The following is a 12,809-nucleotide window of genomic DNA, read 5'->3' on the forward strand; positions in this document are numbered from 1 at the left end:
CTTACCTCCTGCCTCCTGCCCTCCTCCCTTACCTCCTGCCCTCCTCCCTTACCTCCTGCCCTCCTTCCTTACCTCCTGCCTCCTGCCCTCCTTCCTTACCTCCTGCCTCCTGCCCTCCTCCCTTACCTCCTGCCCTCCTTCCTTACCTCCTGCCTCCTGCCCTCCTTCCTTACCTCCTCTCTCCTACAGAATATCTCCCATCCTTATTTTCATTATCGTATTTGACTCTTCAAACATTCGCTTTAAGCGAGTAGAAAGTTGATTGACACAAAATTAAAAAAGGTAATTTAATCTCCAAACTTTGTTTTGAGGAGTTGAGAAGAGAATAAATTGAAGTTTTTTTAAATTCTTTATATTGAATTAAATTCATGAAAGGAAATATTCATAGTTACAGTCCCACATGCCGTCACCTCAATGTCATTGATTTAAAAAACACCCTGCATGCATTTAAGTTGTCAAAAAACACTCATGTCTGAGTAAAAACCGTGTTGCAAACGTGTGTGTGTGTGTGTGTGTGTGTGTGTGTGTGTGTGTGTGTGTGTGTGTGTGTGTGTGTGTTCAGTTGTAAACATATAATCATCTGGAGGCCTCCAGGATCCTGTAACGTTCCTCTTTAACATGTGAATGGTTAATGTTCAGAAGGTTCTCCCTGGAGAGCTGAGATCTTTTCTCTGAACAAAGAGGATTATGTGTCCAGATGAAACTTCTCTTTTACCTTCAAAGTTCATTTCTGAACTCCTCAGCACACGAGGGATTGATCAGAGCATTGGTGAAGCCTCCATGAGTTCAGAACCCGGACGACGTTCAGATTGACTTTGGTAGACGTTCCACCTGGTTCCACCGTGTTGGGTTCCACCGTGTTGGGTTCTCTGTGTTGGGTTCTCTGTGTTGGGTTCCACCGTGTTGGGTTCTCCGTGTTGGGTTCTCTGTGTTGGGTTCTCCGTGTTGGGTTCTCCGTGTTGGGTTCTCTGTGTTGGGTTCTCCGTGTTGGGTTCTCCGTGTTGGGTTCTCCGTGTCGGGTTCTCCGTGCTCCAGTCGCTCCGTTTACTTGTTTCAGGCGCTCTGACGACGCGTCGGCAGCCTCCTGTGGTTCAAAAGCATTAGTGGACTTATAACTGACGACATTAAAATCATAGCAGCTGAACATCCGGCTGAGTGTCACCAGGTTGTGTTATCATGAGCGCGTCGCACACAACTGTAGAGTTTTGAATGATTTTATTGGTTTTCATTGGTTTTCATTGGCCATCGTTTCTTTAGTGTTGCTTTGAGGCGCGTCGTTCCGGTTGTATATCGATGCTTTTGACTATTGACAAATGCGAAGCTTTCTAGAAACACATGACTTAAGAAGTATAGTCTGGGTTCATTAAGGCGACAACTCTTCTGTTATTCTGACGTGTTTTCTGATTGGTCGACTGATAACGATCTGTGTGTTTAGCCGACCAAAGCGCTGAACGAAGATCCGTCTACTTTACAAACACAAAGGTACCAAACCCCAATCTGCATTTTTGTTTGAAAGTTGAAATGTTAAAATGTAAAGCAGGATGTTGAATTCAACCTTGAACTGTAAACCATCTGAACGTCATGACAATCTGAACCGACATTGTTTTCTTGTTTAAAAAAAGAAAAAGTGACCATTTATTTCATCGGCGTACCGACTCACACCGAGACCTCCTTCAGATGGCTTTCCCCAGGATGAGGATGCTCATGAAGAAGACCATGATGAAGAAGAGCCACATGAAGAAGCGATCCATGACCTTGGCGACCTTCCTCCACTCCCCGATGCGCAGCTGCGCGGCCCGCTGGTCCTGGTACGAGTTGGCGATGTACTCGACGTTCCTGCGCAGTCCCTGGTGCTGGCAGACGCACAGGGTCTTCACCAGGATCTCCCTCCGGCGGCCTCTGGCTCCGCCTCCTCGCTCACCTCCTCCACCTTTCCTTTCCTCGATGCGCTCGCCTCCTCCTCCGCCGGTTGCCTCCTCCCGCTCCCCCTCGCGCCCTCCGGCGGCTCCTTCCTCCTCCGAGTGGTCGACGGTCACGAACAGATCCTCCGTCCCTTCCGTCTGGGCGGTCGGGTCCCGGCCCGGCTTCAGAGGCCCCCCGGTGTCCTCTTCCTCCGCCTCCTCCTCCACCCTCCCCGCCCACACCTGCCCTTTCACGTCCCAGTTGGTTCCCTTGGTGTCGTTGTGGCCGGCGGCCGGCGGCGCGTCCGGCTCCAGAGGCTGCTTCCTGGACCTCGTCCGGCCGAGGCAGTTCTCGCCGACCTCGTAGACGAAGCAGATGCGGGCGAGGTAGTTGAGGATGAAGCGCTCGGCCCAGCGGGGGACGGGCCGAGCCTCCGGGCCGCAGTGGTGGATGTTCATGATGAAGATGGTGAGCGCTGTTGATGCGGTCACCATCGTCATGGTGGCAATGTAGTACTTTCCTGTTGAGAAACCACTTAGAGTTCAACACCAACAGTCAAATGATTGAAGCCGTGAAGATCGTGAAACTGTGAGATGTGTTTATTAGTGAAATCTGACTTTTTAAGGGGTATTTATTAAGGGGTACTTATTAGTAAGGTGAAACCTGACGGTCCGCTGTAGAAGTTGACGGTTGACTCACCGATCAGAGGGACGCTCTCCGACGGCGGCATGCTCTCAGCCACCAGCAGCTGGAACACAGTGAGGGCCAGCAGCACGGTGACGCCCAGAGAAACCTTTTCACCAGAGTCCGCCGGCAGGTAGAAGCCCAGCGGAGCCAGAAAGGAGATCATCATGCAGGGGATGAGGAGGTTGAAGATGTAGAAGGAGGCCCGCCTCTTCAGATGGAGGCTGAAGGTGATGTCCGGGTACGGATCTGAACAGCAACCGTACAGGATGACGTTCTTCTTCGCCGGCATGCCCAGAACCTGGAGAGAAACATCGTTAGGTTCATATTCGGGAGGGCTCGCTCTGAGCACCAGGAACTCGGTTCCCGCTCACCTCCCACTCCACGTTGGGCACAAAGTCGGCCAGGTCGGCGCTGTCCAGGGCGTTGAACAGGTCCATCTGGTTGCCGTTGTGAGTCCAGGATCCAAAAGTGAGGTGACACTGCTGCAGATCGAAGGGGAAGAAGGCTACGTCCACGGAGCAGGAGCTTTTGGTGATGGCCGGCTGGTCCCACATGACCTGGCCGTCGTTACGGAGGACCACGTTGGTCTCCATGGAGCTGGAGAACTCGTCGTCGGCACTGCGGAGGAGGAAGTGCAGGTGGATCTGGATGTTTTATGGATCCTTTAGGTCGACCTAGATGTTCTATGGAACCTTTAGGTGGATCTAGATGTCCTTAAGTGGTTCTAGTAGGTGTTTGTGAGGGTCAGGTTATGACTGAGGGGTTTTAGAGGTCCTCTAGGTGTTCTAGAGGTCCTTGGGTGGCTTTATAGTTTATTTAGGTGGTTTGAGAGGTCCTTTGGTCAGTTCTATGGGTGCTTTAGGTGGTTTTATTGGTCTTTTACAGGGTTGAAGAAGTCATTTGAGTGGTTTTGGAGATAATTTAGGTAGTTCTATTGTTTCTTTAGGTGGTTATAGTTAGCCTCTCGGTCAGGTTATCCTTGATAGTGCAGGAGGTCGTGTGGAGGCCACGCCTACCTGTTGTACAGGACGATGTCCGGTCTCCAGACGTAGCTGCTGGGAATGCGGATGGTGTCGAGGCCGTCATAGTCCTCTGTCTTCCAGGTGAGGTAGGCGTCCATCCACACCTGGCGGATCCACAGGTAGGTGGTCAGGATCTGGTTCCGCTCATCCTGGGGAAAAGTACACACCCGCTTCAGCACACACACACACACACACACACACACACACATACACACACACACACACACACCTGCATGGCGGCGAGGGTGCGCTCACCATGTCGATGATCTGGGAGAGCGTGATCTGCAGCGTGACGTTGATGATGTGGTCGGTGTCCTCCACCGGCCGCAGAGCGTTGGTGTAGTTGGAGAACAAGTCCTTCATCAGCTTCTGCGCGTAGCGGCCGTGAGCGGCGAGGCAACCTGGGGAGGAAGAGGAGGAGCGTCTTCATCATGACCTCGTGGTCACGTTCGTCCTCCCCAGAGGACCCACCATCACAGTCTAGACCACTGGTGTCGCTCCGCTCGTGGTGATGGAAGCTACGAGCTGCATCAGGGTTGTGTTTCTGTTTCCTTCTACTCGTCAGTCGCCTTTCGGCTTCATGTGGAAAGTCTTCCCACTTTTTTTATTTAGGATTTCAAACCAAATTTAACTGACTGCTTTTTTTGGGTTACTGTTGGTGAATCAGTTTAAATACTGTAATTGAATCTTTTTGGGAAAGTAATTTCTTGTGTTTGAACAGATGAGCCGCTCCGTGTTTTCACACTTTGAAGTCTTCACTTTCCCAACGTCCGGCAGATTGTTCTTTGTGTTACTTTCACTGCTCGGAGGTTGTCAGTGTCTATAAAATCATTTTCACTTCACTTTTAATCCTGAAACGTCTCATATCTCCTGCAGCCGTCCCACAGAACCACTCTGAACACACACACACCATAATAACACATGCACATGGAAACCACATTTCCCAGTTCAATTAACCTGCTAATCGCCTCAGGTTTGACACGTTAGCGGTTAGCGTCTGCAGAAGAGCAGCAGACTGATAATGCCTCTAAATCCTCAGACTCCTGGCGATGGAGGAAGAAACCACGTCCATCACTGTTCTTTTAAAACGTCTCTGTCACGTCAAAAACAGCACAAAGTAACACAAAATGAGATCAAAATGAAAGGTGTATGCATTCAATATGCATTATCTTGTTGTTTGTTTTCAAATTTAAATGGATAATTTCTACAACGTCCACTTCTGAAGAGGACGTTTACGTCACAAACTCATGTTGGGTTCATTGTGGGACATTTGCCTCCATGTTGTAGACAACACAAAGGTGTAATACACATTCATACAACGGCCCGCCCTGCGGAGCGACCTGGGGCTCAACCTGGGGCTCAACCTGGGGCTCAACCTGGGGCTCAACCTGGGGCTCAACCTGGGGTTCAACCTGGGGCTCAACCTGGGGCTCAACCTGGGGCTCAACCTGGGGTTCAACCTGGGGCTCAACCTGGGGTTCAACCTGCGGTTCAACCTGGGGTTCAACCTGGGGCTCAACCTGGGGTTCAACCTGGGGCTCAACCTGGGGCTCAACCTGCGGTTCAGGGTCTGTAGCGGAGTCTGACTTTCTCCTCAACGGTTGTTTTCAGGTCAAGGAGAAGCTTCAGGACTCAGAGAGTTCGAGGAGGCAGAAACACACTCGACGTGTTCATCAATGGGTTTTCTTTGGCAAACGATCCAAACGGTGAGGATTGAAGCTGCCGCCGACTTCAGCTCCCATTCAGAGTGGAAACAGACGACAGAAAACCTTTTGATGAAGGATGGTGATCTAAGTATAAGACCAGGTGTAAACTGTTCATCCGTAAACTGTTTATGGACTCTGAAGGACTTTCAGCTCATATCACTGGAACGACGTCACAGGGAAAAGCTGTGTGTCTGTTTCCTCCAACACACACTGAGAGGTCTGAGGCTGTGGAGACACTCGTCTTGTTTTATAGACGTCAGCATCTTGTTTTATAGACGTCAGCATCTTGTTTTATAGACGTCCCCATCTTGTTTTCTAGACGTCAGCATCTTGTTTTATAGACGTCAGCATCTTGTTTTATAGACGTCACCATCTTGTTTTATAGACGTCACCATCTTGTTTTATAGATGTCACCATCTTGTTTTATAGACGTCAGCATCTTGTTTTATAGACGTCACCATCTTGTTTTATAGACGTCAGCATCTTGTTTTATAGACGTCAGCATCTTGTTTTATAGACGTCAGCATCTTGTTTTATAGACGTCACCATCTTGTTTTATAGATGTCACCATCTTGTTTTATAGATGTCAGCATCTTGTTTTATAGACGTCACCATCTTGTTTTATAGACGTCACCATCTTGTTTTATAGACGTCACCATCTTGTTTTATTGACGTCACCATCTTGTTTTATAGACGTCACCATCTTGTTTTATAGACGTCAGCATCTTGTTTTATAGACGTCAGCATCTTGTTTTGGACTGTCTGGAGCTTCTTATGAGTATCATGGGGATATTTTCATTATCAGAGCGAAAGGCTCATCTTATTTTTTGTCTCTTACTGACAGAAACAAGCTTCCATAAAAGTGATTTTTTTTATATTCGGGTTGTTTCATTTCAAAGATCTTTAGAGGTCGTCCAGTCAAAAGAAAAAGCACAAATTAGAATATGTAATTTTAGTTTCTTTCTTCGACTCTTAATTATCTTTTGACCCAGCAGATTTATTTTGAACTCAGTGAATTAGTAGAAAGTTCTGCTCTGAAGGCTCGACAACAGCGATAAAGACTCACAGGGTTTCACGACATAACTTGCACAAAAAAGGAAGCGCACGAGACCACGGACCGCTCAGCGGCCTTCAGATACAGAGACGGTTATTCATGACTCAACTATGCGGAGGCAGAGGGACGAACATGGAGGAGTGAAGCTCTGCATCTGATAAGAAACCTCACGCAGAACAGATTCTGCTCGGCTGCGTTCACCCTGTGAGGGATTAAACTCACGAGTCCCTCAATCAGGTGTTCAGACGTCATGGTTCTGTATGTCAATCAACCAACCAGTCAACCAACCAACCAGTCAACCAACCAACCAGTCAACCAACCAACCAACCAACCAGTCAACCAACCAACCAGTCAATCAACCAACCAGTCAACCAACCAACCAGTCAACCAACCAACCAGTCAATCAACCAACCAGTCAACCAACCAACCAGTCAACCAACCAACCAGTCAATCAACCAACCAGTCAACCAACCAACCAGTCAACCAACCAACCAACCAACCAGTCAATCAATCAATCAATCAACCAACCAATGAGTCAATCAACCAACCAGTCAATCAATCAATCAATCAATCAACCAACCAACCAACCAACCAGTCAACCAGTCAATCAGTTATCAGTCAACCAATCAACCAAGACTGGAGGACTAGAGGACCAGAGGACCAAAGAACTAGAAGACTAGAGGACCAGAGGACCAGAGGACTAGAGGACTAGAGGACCGGAGGACTAGAGAACCAGAGGACCAGAGGACCAGAGGACTAGAGGACCAGAGGACTAGAGGACCAGAGGACCAGAGGACTAGAGGACTAGAGGACCGGAAGACTAGAGAACCAGAGGACCAGAGGACCAGAGGACCAGAGGACTAGAGGACTAGAGGACTAGAGGACCGGAAGACTAGAGAACCAGAGGACCAGAGGACCAGAGGACCAGAGGACTAGAGGACTAGAGGACCGGAGGACCGGAGGACCAGAGGACCAGAGGACCAGAGGACCAGAGGACCAGAGGGACAGAACCAATGACAGCAGGCTTCCTGCCTCCGTGTCGGGTCTTCCTCCCATGATGGATTCAGTGCCGGCGCAGCAGAGGCCGTTAACTTGGCGTCTTGTACACAGACGGCTGACGGATGGCGGCTGAAGCGGCAGCAGGTCTCGTCTCTGTTGGAAGCACTTCAGTGTTCTGGTCGGAGCTCATGTGGCTCTCTGATGACGTCATGAACGTCCTTCTTGGCACTTGGTTGGGTTTTATTTCCTTATTTGGTGTTGGCGCTGCACACATGCGCAACGTATTGTCTGATTATCGTGGCGGCCTCCGTAGTATTAGGAAAAAGAAACAGACCGGCAGAGCAACGTGTCCTCAATCATGACTTGAACCCACAAACACCAACAAACACCTAAAGGACCCATCTGAGCAGATAATGGATCCATATCACCCCCCAAGTACTCTTAGAGCCATAGAGCCCATTGAACCACCTAAAGGACCTCAATAATCACCTGTAAAACATCTAAAGGACCCATAACACCTCTAGATCAATCTAAAGGACCATACCACCAAAAGCAATGCCTAGGACCACCTAAAGAAACAATATAACTGCCTAAATTCCCTCTAAAACCAATCAAAAGATCTCTACAACCTAGAGGACTCATAAAACCACCCAAAGGCAATAAAGAACCACCAAAGGATCTTTAGAACCTCATGAAGACCCATAGAACCAACCAAAGGATCTTTAGAACCTCATGAAGACCCAGAGAACCAACCAAAGGACCTTTAGAACCTCATAAAGACTCAGAGAACCAATCAAAGGATCTTTAGAACCTCATGAAGACCCAGAGAACCAATCAAAGGACCTTTAGAACCTCATGAAGACCCAGAGAACCAATCAAAGAACCTCTAGAACCTGCTCAATAATAGTGTTGACTTCCAAAACACCTACTGGAACTTCTTGGGAGGGAACATTAGTCTAATATAATTATGCTTAAAATAAAATGTGTGTGATTTGTGTGCTGCTCTTTCAGACTGACTTCCTGTCAACCTGAAGCTCCGCCTCCTTTTGTCTCCGTCCAGCGTTTGGACGTCTTCACGGTCCGCTGGACTCATGACTCAGCACTTTGAGAGACGCATCGACTCAAAGTGTGAGAGCTAACGGCTCCAAGAGCGCCAGCTGGCACACACACACACACACACACACACACACACACACACACACAATGCAGCACTTATTCAACATGATCTTCAACAGGAGTGTGTGTGTGTGTGTGTGTGTGTGTGTGTGTGTGTTACAGCTTCCCCTACACATAACACATACATAGGAGAAGAGCTGGTTTCACGTTTTATTTAGGTGTTTTTAAGATTTATTTTAGTTTTTTGCTCATTTATTTGTCGCCTGGAAGGAAATAAATGTAATAACTCAACAGGCCGGTTGGACGTGAGGAGATTCTCCTCAACGACTTAGAGTTCATACATTCCCAGGGTGCATTGTGGCAAGAGCCCAATCACAGACTATAACATTCAGAGACGTTTACATCGCTATAAAAACTATTTAAGCATTGATTAGATTTTTGGATGAATCATTTTGAATATGGCTCTATTTGCTCTCTGGTTTAAAAGGTTTTATTTCCTCATAACGGTGACCCTGTTGTTCAAAATTATATCATAACGATAATATAACGATATCATAACGGAGCACAAATGAGCAGCATTTGATTTACATCCTATTTCAGGACGTCGCCATCTTGTTTCATAGACGTCGCCATCTTGTTTCATAGACGTCGCCATCTTGTTTCATAGACGTCGCCATCTTGTTTTCATAGACGCCACCATCTTGATTTTGGATGATTAAATGTTCCAATTATCTTTGCAGTCGTGGAAACACTCTGAAAGGGTTAAAGTTGTACGATACAAACACAGACAACTCTCAGACTGGACAACGACTCTGGTAGACCTGTCAATCAGCCTGTAGCCCCGCCCCTAAAGCCTCCACCGCTTGCTGGTCTGACTCTAACAGACCATCATGTACTGAGTGAACATCCTGCTGAATAGAAGAAGACTTAAACTACAGATTGAGACACAAACTTTTGTCTCAGACACTTTGAACGACTTGACACACAAACTGCTGAAGTTTTGTGAATGAAGTCAAAGCAACGATCAGCTGCTTCAGATGAAGCCTTTAATAAAGTATCCCTCATTCATTCCTTCACAATAAAAGCATGCAGACTGAAGGCATGTCCTCGTGTCTCAGAGGACTTGAACCACCGAGTTCAACAGAAGGAATAAAACCCATAAACCGTCCGCTGAGAGGCATTAACCTGTAGTCCTGCTTTAAACAATTATTCATTAATAAGTGTTATTAATTACAACCAATCATTGATATAAGTGCAATAATATTGATTATGAAAATTAGGTAGTTGCAGCTTTATTGGAAATAAATTATAAAATTACACTTTTGTTAATAATATCAGGATAATTAATTGTTTGTTAAATGTATTATAGAAATACAAATGTTAAGTTATTAAATGATTTATTTATTTACAGGTGAAATTCTCACCAAAGTTACAGAGGTCTTCATCACGCTCTTCATCACTGACGGCATGTTCCACTTTAAACCTTTAAACCTTTACACATTTACATCTCTACATCACTGAGCTGGTCTCTAACAGAACCAGCAGAACAAAGTCTCCATGAAGAAGTTCTGCAGAGGAACGGTTCTCACCTGGAAGACAGAACAGAACCAGGAGGAACTCCACGGAGCCGCAGAGGAGCTTCATCACGCTGTGATGCTGAAGATATGAACGACGAGAACAATATGATCACACGACCACCGAGGAGAGAGGACGAGAGAGAGAGACCACCGAGGAGAGAGGACGAGAGAGAGAGAGAGAGAGAGAGAGAGAGAGAGAGAGAGAGAGAGAGAGAGAGAGAGAGAGAGAGAGAGAGAGAGAGAGAGAGAGAGAGAGAGAGAGACACTGTGTTTGCTGTAGTGCGGTGCTCTCCTGTATGAGGGGTCGTTAGTGCCTCAAGCTGAGACTGTAAAACATGTCCAGTTCTTTCTCTGAGTTACAGACATGAATCAACTCTGGAGCTAAAAGAGAGAGAGAGAGAGAGAGAGAGAGAGAGAGAGGGAGAGAGAGAGAGAGAGAGAGAGAGAGAGAGAGAGAGAGAGAGAGAGGGAGTCAGGGTGAGCGTTCAGAACAGAACTTTCACCAAGAAACTGCTGATGTCCTGAAAACATATTTTACCTCTTTATGTTCAAACATTTAAAGTTCTCTGTTCTCTACCTGTTCAGGTTCTCTGTTCTCTACCTGTTCAGGTTCTCTGTTCTCTACCTGTTCAGGTTCTCTGTTCTCTACCTGTTCAGGTTCTCTGTTCTCTACCTGTTCAGGTTCTCTGTTCTCTACCTGTTCTCGTGTTATCTCTTCTGGAACGTTTCTCTTCGTTGCTCGTTCTCCTCTCAGGAGGTTCTAGCAGAACATGGAGCTAGAACAGAAGACCCTCAGGTTCCTTCCTCTCACTGAGCGCTGTTCATCAGAGTCGGATGAATAAATAAATAATAATAATAAATAGAGTTTGAAGAAAAGATTACTGGATTAGCAGGAGATGAATTATCTGACATAAAGTCAAACGTCTCATGAACGTTGCTGTGAGAACCCACCAGCTGGAGGCTCTACGCCCTCACTGAGGTCTGGACGTTTCATGACTTCATAGTTCTCCACTAACACACTGCATGTGTCACAGCGATGTCATCGTAGTGATGTCATCATAGTGATGTCATTGTGTCTTCTTCCTCTGCTGCTCTGCTGAAGCTGCTTTAAGAGAGTTTCATCCAATCAGATTCCTCCTCCTGTGTCTCTATGGAGGCAAAGCAGTTTAACCCTTTGCAGGTTAAAGGACACGGGGAGTGGACGTTGTGGTGATATCATGGACCCCTGAGGGCCCCTCAAAAGACCCCTTAGGACGCCCCTGAGCTCCCTGCAGCCCTGCCAGGCCTCAGGACTTGGTGCCAGTAGAAGCTGCAGCATGTGTCTGTTTCCTCCTCTCCTCTTCTCTTCGTGACCTTGAAGGCATCTGAAGGTTAATTGAGCTGTGCCACTGCTGGCCAGCAGGCCGCCTCCCCCTGGAAATACAGTGAGAGCTTTTCATTGGCCGAGAGCCGAGCCAGACGGAGCCGCCAGCAGGAACCGGACCAGGAGCCAAAGCTCTGCAGCCGGTCCTCTGAGGTGTGAAGGACCCAGGATGTGTGTGTGTGTGTGTGGATGGATGGATGGATGGATGGATGGATGGATGATAGATAGATAGATAGATAGATAGATAGATAGATAGATAGATAGATAGATAGATAGATAGATAGATAGATAGAGATATATAGTATATCATAATTATGACTTGTATTTAATAACACATTTCTACTAAATCTCTGTGTTTATTAAATAGATTTATTATTATAGTTTGACTCGTCCACTCCGCTGCCATCGATACGCAATGACACTCTCCTCTCTGATTGGCCGAGCGGCCCGTCACTCTGCGACGCGGCGTCCAATGGGAGCTTCGCAGCAAAAGGCGATACGAACTGGCAGCCGCCATGTTGTGTCCCCGGGGTCCAGGAGGAGCGACGTCCCGGTAGTAAACACAGTCGATGACGGTACCCGCCGCCCGCTCGGCACTTCACGGGGGAAACGGACCGCAGCTGGAAGCCATGAGCCGCCCGTCCTCAGCCGGAGGAGGACTCGGGGCCGGTAAAGCAGGCGGAGGAAAGCACGGAGGCGCCGCCGCCGCTGCTGCGTGTGTGGCGGCGGCGGCCGGCGGCGGCGGGGTGAGCCCCGGGTCCGCCGCCGCGCCTCCCGTGTCTCTGGCCGCCGCGGCGGTCGGCCTGCCCGGTCACTCCCCAGAGCTCACGGCGCTGTTCGAGTGCCCGGTGTGCTTCGACTACGTGTTGCCGCCCATCCTGCAGTGCCAGGCGGGCCACCTGGTGTGCAACCTGTGCCGCCAGAAGCTGAGCTGCTGCCCGACCTGCCGCGGCCCGCTGACCCCGAGCATCCGGAACCTGGCCATGGAGAAGGTGGCGTCCACGCTGCCGTTCCCCTGCAAGGTAGCGCCGCGGGCACAGCGACACACTTTACACACAACTTCCTCCTTCTGCGACACAACGGCTGAGGAGTGGGTGTGCGCATGCGCGTTGTGTGTGTGTGTGTGTGTGTGTGTGTGTGTGTGTGTGTGTGTGTGTGTGACAACATCATCCTGTTGGTTCGTGAGTCTCATCAGTTGTTTCTGTTTATAATCTACTTCAAAGTAACTTTACCACCAAAGTACATGTTTGAGGTTCTTTCATGTTGAGCTACTTCTTTCCTACTACATCTCAGATGTACACGTACTCATTAAAGTAATATATATTGTAGCGACCCTGCGTCAGGAAGTTACGAGACGTCGTCTGGCTTATTGGATGCTTTATT

The 12,809-nt window shown here is 48.2% G+C and overlaps 1 protein-coding gene across 1 annotated transcript; it reads right to left on the reverse strand.

Moving 5' to 3' along the window:
- Window positions 1–275: 275 nt before the first annotated feature.
- LOC137787727 (neuronal acetylcholine receptor subunit alpha-10) lies at window positions 276–10,172 on the reverse strand. Its single transcript, XM_068580436.1, has 6 exons — window positions 10,076–10,172; window positions 3,867–4,012; window positions 3,606–3,760; window positions 2,961–3,207; window positions 2,602–2,887; window positions 276–2,422 (listed from the first exon to the last, which is right to left on the reverse strand). Exons 1-6 carry the CDS (start codon window positions 10,128–10,130, stop codon window positions 1,674–1,676), a joined length of 1,638 nt encoding a protein of 545 aa, XP_068436537.1. The 5' UTR covers window positions 10,131–10,172; the 3' UTR covers window positions 276–1,673.
- Between the last annotated feature and the right edge of the window lie 2,637 nt (window positions 10,173–12,809).

Source organism: Clinocottus analis, unplaced genomic scaffold (genome assembly GCF_023055335.1).
Source record: "Clinocottus analis isolate CAN_PGR_092001 unplaced genomic scaffold, fCliAna1.0.p SCAF_17, whole genome shotgun sequence".
In the NCBI taxonomy this organism is placed as follows: Eukaryota; Metazoa; Chordata; class Actinopteri; order Perciformes; family Cottidae; genus Clinocottus; species Clinocottus analis.